General features: G+C 33.6%; 1 protein-coding gene across 1 annotated transcript in view; it reads right to left on the bottom strand.

Moving 5' to 3' along the window:
* Positions 1-219: 219 nt before the first annotated feature.
* The window catches only part of LOC148949426 (NFX1-type zinc finger-containing protein 1-like), a 292,710-nt gene continuing 281,564 nt past the window's right edge, over positions 220-11,365 (bottom strand). The window contains exons 20-22 of the mRNA XM_089093454.1: positions 8,682-8,812; positions 4,274-4,688; positions 220-3,265 (exon numbers count right to left, since the gene is read on the bottom strand). Of these exons, the coding sequence (XP_088949580.1) occupies positions 2,922-3,265; positions 4,274-4,688; positions 8,682-8,812 (890 nt within the window). The 3' untranslated portion in view covers positions 220-2,921. The remainder of the gene's footprint in view (positions 3,266-4,273; positions 4,689-8,681; positions 8,813-11,365) is intronic.

Here is an 11,365-nt window from a genome sequence, read left to right as displayed (position 1 = left end):
ACCAATTCTAGACTTTGTACAAAATAGCATCCCACAACATGTAAAATAATTAACACAAGGCCTCTCGCTTTCATAAAATTTAAGGCCTTTAATATTTGACAATCTAAATTAATATGCAATGGCTAAGGAACGATATAAATCCCGTACCAGTTTCTTGTTTACAGAGTTAAACAAATTCCCTATGACAATTGGTTATAGAATGCCCCAAAATTGCATCTGTTATTTTTTTTTTTTTTTTTTTTGGCAAAGCTTCTTAATTTGTATATTTGCACGGCAGTACATAACCAAATTTATTATTTTGGAATCTAAAGACTTTAGTACCATTGAGAGGAAAAAAGGTGGAATTCAAAAGAAGGAAGTTAAACAAATGGCTAAACAATTACCAGCAATATTATTATTTGCACTACTTAAAACGGCTAATTGGAGGTCATTTCTTCACCAAGCAATATGTATTTCCTGTCAAATGTAACGTCTGGATTTTTATAATTGCTCCCTAACTGTTATTTTTCTTCGCTCCTTTTTTCTACTGTTAGGTTTAGCCAATGTGACCCTGGAGAACTTAATTACAAAAACTATGGAATCTTTTTTGCATCTTAATTAAAATTAAAATAAAAGCTCCCTAACTGTTATTTTTCTTCGCTCCTTTTTTCTACTGTTAGGTTTAGCCAATGTGACCCTGGAGAACTTAATTACAAAAACTATGGAATCTTTTTTGCATCTTAATTAAAATTAATTATATTAATTGAATTGCATAATTAATTGCATCTTAATTAAAATTAAAATAAAAGCTCCCTAACTGTTATTTTTCTTCGCTCCTTTTTTCTACTGTTAGGTTTAGCCAATGTGACCCTGGAGAACTTAATTACAAAAACTATGGAATCTTTTTTGCATCTTAATTAAAATTAAAATAAAAGCTCCCTAACTGTTATTTTTCTTCGCTCCTTTTTTCTACTGTTAGGTTTAGCCAATGTGACCCTGGAGAACTTAATTACAAAAACTATGGAATCTTTTTTGCATCTTAATTAAAATTAATTATCTTAATTGAATTGCATCATTAATTGCATCTTAATTAAAATTAAAATAAAAGCTCCCTAACTGTTATTTTTCTTCGCTCCTTTTTTCTACTGTTAGGTTTAGCCAATGTGACCCTGGAGAACTTAATTACAAAAACTATGGAATCTTTTTTGCATCTTAATTAAAAATCCCCCCACTTTGAAATCACCGGTTACAATGCCCGCAATGGCCTCTTATACACACTTCCTCTTATTTCACAGGTCATTTCTTTAGGTATTTCCCCCTTTTTTGCAATTCCTAGGCGTGAGTCATAGTCTACAGGTATGATAGTAGTAATTTTGTTTTTGGCAAGACGCAACCAACAAAGAAGTGAGGGCTAGACAGAGGAGTTTGAACTGTTCATATTAAATTATTCTTATTCAGCCATGGGGCTTAATGATAGAATAATAATTAGCCAGAAGAAATCTGGTGTGGTTACTCAAAAGACTTCGTGTAATCTTTGTTGGCGTATTTGTGGTCAGATCAGATTTAATAAAAAACTGAAATAAATCCCATAAACAAAAATTTGTTTTTAAAAAAGAGATAACTATACACAAAGAATTTCCCTTAGAATAAATTTTTATTCACCCTCCCCGTTTAAGCAGCGTCCAGACATTAGAATCTATCTTAGATTGAGTCCCAATTTAATAAATTTGAATTAAGCTAACATCTGAAATCGGCAAATATTGCCTACATCTTTACTCAATGATGTGAATCAGGAAATTTATGTTATAAAATAATGAACATTAACACTCTGTCGCAAATGGGATAGTATTAGCGTAAAACAGATTAAAATGACGACAAATCGTTATTGAAAATACAATAAAAGAAACTGAAATCTAATCCAAATATAGGTTTCTGCGACAAAATCATTTTCTTGTTATTTTTTTTTTTAAGCTAACTAGTTTTAAATATTTTGCCGTTTTAAATGAATTCGAATGGCACAAATACTAATAATGTTGAACCTAGTTGAGCTAGAATTTTCCTGATTTATTTAAAATATAAAAAAAACTTTCCCGTATCTTGATAGTTCCATTGACTTGAAGAAGAAATTATCCCAAATTGGGAGGTTTACAATTAACACAAACTGCGGTATAGAACTGTATGTGTCGTGGGCCTACGATGACCCCTGAGTCGTCTCTTTGATACCCCCAAGTAATTCATGCTATTGTCTCATTCGAGTCAAATAATGCTTAGAAAATTTTTATTCCTTTTCCAATAGTTCTGGCATGTGGGAATATTCGGAAAATGAAGGTTGTATTCAGGTCTGGGAAAAAATTTGAGCATAAAAAGAAAAGTAAGACAACCCGAAGGTTATTTATAGCTTTCTAATCTTTTCTAAATCCTGGTTTTGTTTTATTTTTTTTATTACCTAACTTTTTTTATTTACCATGTACAAGAAGAGAACAAGTACACTCTCCCTACTGCTACCCTTTATACTAGATTTACTTAACATCAAAATATCAAAACTTGAGCATAAAAAGAAAAGTAAGACGACCCGAAGGTCATTTATAGCTTTGTAATCTTTTCTAAATCCTGGCTTTGTGACCTAACATCTTTCGAATTACCACGTACAAGAACGGAACAAGTACACTCCCCCTACAGCTACCCTTTATACTAGATTTACTTAACATCAAAATATCAAAACTTGAGCATAAAAAGAAAAGTAAGACGACCCGAAGGTCATTTATAGCTTTGTAATCTTTTCTAAATCCTGGCTTTGTGACCTAACATCTTTCGAATTACCACGTACAAGAACGGAACAAGTACACTCCCCCTACAGCTACCCTTTATATTAGATTTACTTAATACAAAAATATCTGGGCCCGTTCCCAGACAAAAAATGCAACAATACCGGCAGTGAAAAATTATCGTCTCTGAAATCTAGAATAGGGCCAAGCGGAAGAGCTTGCACCGTCCATTTCAGATGCAAAATCATTGTCACCTCTTAGAAAGTGATCTCTTCCACCAATTGGAGCCCCACATTCATTACAAAATGATTCTTGCATGGCACCCCCGCATTCTGTGATGCAATAGATATGACCATTAGGACACTTAAACCAGTGGCCTTGTTTCATTCCCATTGCGCTCACTATCATATTTCGTTCTTGGTCAGATATTCCGAGACCTACATTTGAAGCAGTTAATTCTAGCAAACCTTCAATCTTGCTCTTAGTCGCAGTTAGCTCATCCAAGGATAGTTTATTGACACCTGAAAGATAAATATGACAAGGCTAACAATAGGGAGATACAAAAAACAAGAAAGAAAATGAATAATATGAGAAGAGACAAAATGTAAATCCTAGACAAGTTTTCCACTGACTATACGAAAGTTACACTATTTCCAAATATTTCAGGAATCCTTTTTCAGATCTTTCCTAAATACTTTTGTAATCTAGTTTTTTAAACGGTTCTAGCGAATTTCACCACAGAAAAACTTGACGTAGAGAAAAAGCCGCCGTATGGTCGCTGTGCAAAATTCATAATTCATTTTAAACGTATTGGTAAAACCGCTCCGTCAAAAAGTGTTATAAATTTGCCCCAACTTTACAATAATCTAAGATAGATGGCTTATCATATTTAATTGATTAAGTACATCCATAATTTAAGAACGTTCAACTTGATTATGTAATAAATGTTATTCAAAGACGGGGCTTTCGTAGTCCGAAAAGGCATTAACAGCACACAGTTCCTTATAAGCCTAATCCAGGTTCACAGACTGCTTAACGGTAAATTTTATTTTACAGAAAGATTTAACGCTGAGTTCAAAATAATGCATAAAGAGGGGTGGGGGGTAGAATCCTCTTCCAGATCCTTTTGAGAGTATCCCTCTCCAATGAAAGCTTTGGCGAACAATAAGCTAGAATCTACAAAAATCAAGATATCTGGACAAAAAAAGAAAACCGCACACCCTCAGAAAACACGAGAAAGGGGGAGGGACAGGCTCCCCCCCCCCGAAAATTAAACTACCCTAGAAAATGAAAAAAAAAACACAATAATGAAACACGCCTTCCGCTTAATTAATTACAAAGCCAGACAAAAAACCAGTCTTTTTCACAGTCGACCCCCCCAACATGGAGTTTTTTTGGGTTCTCTCCACCCCCCCAATATTCTATGACATATACCAGATATTGGAAGCCACTCTTTCTATCATTTATTACAGGTCAGACAAGTGAATACCGAAAACAAGTACACAATACAAAAACAAGTCAATACCCACCATTTAGAAGATTCTCAATAGAATCCACCGATAAAGCGAAATTGTTATCCAGCGTTGAATATTTGCGCAGAGGTAGCAGAGATAAAACTTCAGAGATTTTGACCAGCTCTTGAAGCCAGGATGAACTGTCCTCCTCTTTATACAACTGTTTATACATAGGAGCACTTTGAACGAACCACAAACATTTTTGGAGGTCTAATCTTTCAATTTCACTAAGAAAATCGTCTAATTCTTCTTGCAAAAACTTGCGTCGTCTCATGCAGTTTCTGGAGAGAAAATCGAGTCGAGCGTGCAGTTTCAGACGAAATCTTTCGAAAAGGACAGGTCTTGGTTTAGAAGACTCATTGACAGCTACAGGAGTAGCGCTCAAATCGTTTGCGATTCGAACAAGTTGTCCAATAATCTTCACTTGAATCTGTAGAGAAACATATAAAGAGCAAGGAATCATCTTAAATTCTCTTTTTTTAAGGACATTAATAAATTTCTACTTAACATACAGAGCATGAATTTATGCACATCAGTTATTCGCAATCAACTTTTTTCAAATACAGAAACGTATCCAAGATCAATCATTCAATCCACTTAAAAAAAATAATGAAACGAGCACATAATCAATCTGTGATTGATAAAAAAGTGTGCCACTGACACTAACTGATCCTATAAACTTAATTAAGGTAATTCTAAGGCACAGTTTCATTTGTTTTTGTTCCATTTCCCCTTTCTTAGAGATACCGGAACAACTTTCTCATAATCCAATTGCGCATATCAGTTTTCAGAAAATACATCAGTTCTGTAAACTTGAGTTCAGGTAATTCAGAAAGTAATAAAAATAGACTATACTCACATTATTGAATGTATTTACAATGCTATGAATTAAGCACGAGAGATTATACTTTTGGGATATGATGCCAACCCTACCTTAATTTACGTTTTGCAGCCAAATAATGTATCCCCTTCTAAATAGGACTTACCAACAATCTAAAGGCTTCATGCGTATTAATATTTGAAGGAACTTTACCCACAGTGATACAAATTCATAGTCGACAGGTAAAAAAAAATATATCAGAGAGCCTACAATCAAAATATATCACAAACGCTAGTACGACAATATTCCCTAAAAGTAATAAACATGAAACAGTTATTTTCCCCCTTCTAGATTTCAATGATACTTATTTGGTATTTTCATTGAAAACCCCCCTCTTTTAGTATTTTAATTAAAAAGAAATTGCCCCCCCCCTTGATTTTGAAAAAATACATTTTATATCCCCCCTTAGATTTTGAAAATTACATTTACCCCCCCCCCAACAATTTTTGTGAATTAGCACCCCTCAAATTAATGAATCCGTGTGGTATAAATTTCTGAGCAACTTACAGCTTTGTTTTTTACCGTTTAGTTCATATTAGCGTTTTATAGACTATAGTCAGCACTTTTTATCGTCAGGAAACTCTGTTGGCCCAATTTAGAGGATAGCCTAACATGATAATATCCTATTTGGCTGCTTGTGGTTGTTTCTAATGGTAAAACTTCTAAATTTACCCTCATGACTGTTAGAAACAATATTGTTATTACTAAAACTACTACAGTTGCTGGCATATTCATTACAATTATTGCAATATGGGTTTTGATTGTATCAACCGAAAAAAAAACTTACCGAAAAAGAAGTATTACAAAGAAAAGTAGAGCCATTTTAAAAATTAAGACGAGCAGAAATGAAGCCCTACAATAATTGAAAATTAAAAGGACCAGAAATTACTATCAATGAATAAATGAAACCAAAAACGAAAAAAAATTAAAATAAATATTCAAATCAAACATAAAGATAACAGACACTAAAATAGATAAATAGGTAAATCCTAAAACAAATAGAAATTAAAATGAATGATAAAATCAGATTTGAAATAAACAGAAACTACTACAATCATGAGTGGGAATATTGAACCTTCTAAAGCTATTGCGTCATTTGCAGATTTTTGAAAAATCTATATACGTTGAACAGCGGGGTTTAATTTGTAATAAAAAAAAAATAATAAAATTAAATTTACCATAATTTTCGAGATGGCTTGAATGAGCTAATGAAAACACTTTGAATGTTTAATATATAATGATTTTAATTCCTGGAAATCTGAGCAATTCCAAATTTTTACTTTATGAGAATTTGTTTTTTTAAAGCTTATATTCTAAAAAAAAAAAAAATGTTTAAAATATATTGGGTTTTTAGTGAAGTGAAAGTGAGGCAACAATCTTTAGATGACTTAAAGTGGATGGTCAGTAGACTATTTGTAGTAAAACTCCTATTTGTAGTAATTTCTAAGAAGCGAAGATGTAACATGGAGAATAGCCGTGACGCAAGGTGTTTTTTCTTCAGTTGCGAAGGAGTTTGGAAGAAAAAGAAGATAAGAATCATATCTAAGATTAGGAATCTAGAAGCCACTGTCACTTAAAATGTTTAGCATGGTCCTGCACCTATGATCTATTAAAATTTTAGGAAGACATCCTAGACGTTTCTAGAAGAAACATTCAAGGAGTTTTAGGCGTTTTCTTTAGGAGAGGGGGGAGCAGAAAAGAGAGAGACACAAATCATAGAAGAAAAATATAAAAAATTGTATGAAAGATTTAAAAACCTTAACATTTGATAAAGAGAGCACAAGCCCCAAAATCTTATCCTAATCAACAAGATCCTAACAAGATTCTAAACAAGATCCTGACCAAGAACTTGCCAAGCACAGTTCGAAGCGCTCTGTCAGTTTTTCTTGGCTATATATATATATAAATATATATATATATATATATATATATATATATATATATATATATATATATATATATATAATTTTACGAAAAATAATATTTCACCATTGATTTTTTGTAAATCGTCAAGTTTTATTTTTTATCACGTGTATTTTTTATTTTATTGTTTTTATTGTTTCTTTTTTTTTGTTTTTTCGTAGCATCAGACATGTTAGTGCTGTTAAGTGTCGTTGTAACGATTCCTCATTGCAAAAATTGTAACAATTTTTGTGTAGCATTAAATTAAAAAAAAAATTGTTTCAAACGAAAGTAAGAGGTGACATTCAAACTGAACACAAATATTTTTTGTTTTGCAAAAAAAGGGGGATACTACCCCTCTCAACCCTTCAAGCTAAAATTTGATTATACCTTTATCGACACAAATTTGGAATGCGATATGTTGTAAATATGTTGCAAATGTCCAGGTTGTAATGTTATATTTACCGATTATCTTTCAAAAACTTGATTTAAAATTTTTATTGTTTTAGACAAATGCTAATAAATGAGCCCTTTCATTCTAAAAGCACTATGAAAAAAAAAAAAAAAAAAAAAAAAAAAAAAAATCAAATCATCGCTGTTGGGTTAGAAAACTCGTTCTTGAAACATTGAGAAATCTTGAAACTTGGCACGAGTTGCTGCTGTGCCCTTCATTTGATTTTTTTTTTTTATAATGTCTGAATTCTGTTTGTTTTTAATTTTATATACAGTAAATTTCAGAGAGCTTGCATCCAGAACCGCCATTTTTGCATATTCCAGTCTTTATCACTGGAATACACTATTTTGACTTTCAACCTCATATCATGTTACTAGGATGGGATCCTAGATCACTTGCAATATTCTTCGATCATCGGTTCGATTCAAGCAGGCCACGTGGTCGCAGGGGCGTCATTTGGGGGTGGCATGGGGGGGGCAGTTGCCCCCCTCAATAATGTGGAGAAAAAATATTATGCATCCCATGCCCTTTGACTATCCAGAAATGGACCCCTCTTGCCCCCCCCCCAATAAAAATGCTGGAGATTCGCCCCTGCGTGGTCGTATTTCAGAGGGCATATAAGGATGTGGACGGCACAGAATCTTTCAATCATGAAGGAACCAATCAGAAGAATCAGAACAAAACAAACTCCCAAAAAAGGCCGGTCTAACGTCAAGTGTCTTTTCTAGAAACCGTAAAATCTACCTGGCAAAAGACTATTTGATTAAAGCTTATTTGATTTTTATTTATTTATTTATTATTTATTTTTTTGTCTTTTTTTGGGGGGGGGGGGGCTAAGGATGGCTGGTAGTAATTGTGTATGTTGGGTTTTGTAATTGGTGATGTCTGCCCATACAAGTTTAATAAACTTCGGGTTTTTTTGTTAATGTGTTTTTTTTTTTTTTTTTAATAAAACCCTTTTTTCTCTCTAAAAGTGATTTTCATTTTCTCTCATGCTTTAACATAAACTTTGCTTTAAAATTACGGACAAATACATTTTCATTGCATGGTAGTGGTATGAAAAAATTCCTAAAGTGTTGTATTTTTAAGAAATTTAGAAGGAAGATTAAAAAAATTTAAGGGAGAGAGACCATCCACTTGGGGAAGCAGGGGATTAGAACAACCAAATTAACATTTCTAATCCCAACCTTTGTTAGCTCCAGGTCATCCTTGTTAACACCACCTCCAAAAGGAAATCTTTTTCTCCTTGCATCAGTACTTCGAAAGTGTTGTACTCGCCGACGTAGACCATGAACAGCATCAGTTAAAGTGCCAGAGTCTGAAAGCAAATTGAATAACAATCAAACAAAAGTCTAACTTTCTTCTGTAGTTAGCATTCTTTGTAATCTCATTTTAAACTTCTTCCCATTATCAAAATCTGGAACTAAAGTGAATCATTTTTTATACATGCGGAATTTTCCACATAAGTTATATCCTCTTTACTTGAAATTCCAGAAACCTCCTGTTAGTACAAAATCTAAACCAAAAAGACTGAGTTGCCCTTAATAATTGATATCTGGTCCCATGGAAGGCTTGTTTCTTCATTTTTCAAAGAATAATTTGGAGAAGACATGGTAACACTGAAATACTGGCAAAAATTACTATGTCGTTAGCGGCTAAATACAGAAAGTAAACAGTTTTGATACAGAACTCACATTAAGTCCTATTTATATCACTGGACCAATAGCACATCTCTTCTATGTTTCCAGTAATCTTCTTCGAAATTCCAGAGGTTGATTTATTTTTCTTATTATTGATCAAACTTTTTTTTGTATAGAGCGCAGAAGAATTTAAGCCCGGAACTAAAACCACGGAGGAGGCAAGAAGGATATTTTTTTAAATCTTGACAATTGCATATTCACCAGACGGAATTGTGAGATCTCAACCAAACTTGATGAGGAGTAAAAGCTTGTATCTTAGCAGTAGCTTTTGGATATCCAGACACCCTCCATCACCAAAGAGTAGGGATGGGTATTAAATTCTTGTCATCAGGCAAGAGCTACTGTTCTGAGAAGACAAGGGTTCTTTAAATTCTTTTGGTGAGATCTACTAGAGTAGGGTATCAGATCTCATCCAACTTCAACAGGAAGTAATTTAGTGTCTTAGTTTATGTCTTTGGTAGGTCCATACCAAATCTAACCTGCGGGAGGGAGGGGCTTTAATTCATGTCATCATGTCATTAACCAGAACATGCGTGTCCAAGCTCAATCAAAACCCATACTGGAGGCAAAATCTAGTATTCTGCTTATGCCGTTTTAGATCCAAGGTTCTAAAATATGTGTATTTTTTTAAACTGACCAATGTGGTGTTATCTTGAGTCAACCGGAGCATTAAAAAAAGAAGGAAAATAAGTGAAAATTCCAGGACATTTTTGGAAAGAATCATAACAAGCCTTAATCCAGAAACTCTGCTAACAGGAAAATAAAATAAATTTCTACGAAATAAAGAGAAGATTATAAGTAAAAAAAAAGAACAAAAGCGAAATTGGTTGCGGGAATAAATAGAATGTCCTACAAATGGGAACATCTATGAATCCAATGAATTTATTGTCCTTTTCGTTTTCCATTCTTTGAAATTTTGTATCTTTCAAAAAGGCAAAACATAAAACAAAAAATAGCATGCAAAATCATGCTACTACAATATTTTGTTTGGACTGAATTGCAATATTCTGTCAGTGTTGCCACTCGACCAAAATTCAGTTTACTAAACTCGGAAGATTTCTGTACTAAATTTTACTAGCTCTCCAAAAATTATAGCGCGTGTCGCGGCCACCGCCGCGACACGCGCATTTCCGTACGCAAAATATGATAAACAATGTTCTCGATTTGGGCAACTGCTTTGAAGTACCATGCACATAAGGGACGGTGGTGCTATTTTTAGTTACGGCTAACGAACAAGACAGGACTAACAGACAATGAACTACAATAGGCTCTAGGATAACTGATTTTTTTTAACTAGCAAAGTTTTTTTCTACCAAAAAGTAGATGACCGTCAAAAAAATACACGCCTAATGTCAAGGGGTTCTTTGAAACGTTTAAGGTCGGGCTTTCCTACCCAGAATATCCGAAATCAGGGCTTCCAGATTCTGGGTTAGCCTCAGCCTCTAGATTTCCGGTATGTTCAGGTAAAATAGAAGCATAAAAAAAAAATCTCGGAGAATCCAGGAACCCATTGGAAGTGAAAGATAGACCTTACAATCACAATATTATTGTCTGGTTCCCAGATTTTCAGAGATTGAAAATTCTGGAAATCTAGAAGTTCAAAAACCCCTTTTTTCTGATTATTTGGATGTACTGCTGGACAGGCTTCATATTCCAAATGCAGTGTATGGAAGACGTCAAATAATAGTCTGAAAGCCCAGATTCTGGAAAGTCTGGTGGCGAAGCCGGCTTTAAATTCATTCAAAGCCTTCAGGTGATAAAATTCAGATATACTGAAAAAGTAAAGAACAATCAACGAAGAAAATAGTTATAAATCATATTCACAAAGGAATTTAGGCGAAGGAGTGGTCAGAATTCGAGAAGTGCTTGAAGACGACAGTTTTTGAAATTTGTCTCCCAGTTCCCGTTTTTAGGTTGGAAATCCAAACCCTTTAATTTTATGCTTTTAAGGGGAAATTCAATGCCACTTTTTAAACACTAATCGGACTGCTCTTTAAATTCGGGATAAACTACTTACAAAGATTTCCAGCGAATTTCAAAGCAACTCTTATGGGAATTTTTCTTGTGGAAGGTGGAAGTTATTTTGTTTTTTCTCGGATTCTCACTCATTCCGTTTTAAAGGAAATCAAAAACCGATAGAATATACGTCACTTATAAACAGAAATGACGTA

Source organism: Artemia sp. Qi Xiang Cuo, chromosome 8 (assembly GCF_049724085.1).
Source record: "Artemia sp. Qi Xiang Cuo chromosome 8, ASM4972408v1, whole genome shotgun sequence".
Lineage (NCBI taxonomy): Eukaryota > Metazoa > Arthropoda > Branchiopoda > Anostraca > Artemiidae > Artemia > Artemia sp. Qi Xiang Cuo.
This window is presented reverse-complemented; position numbering and strand designations above follow the sequence as displayed.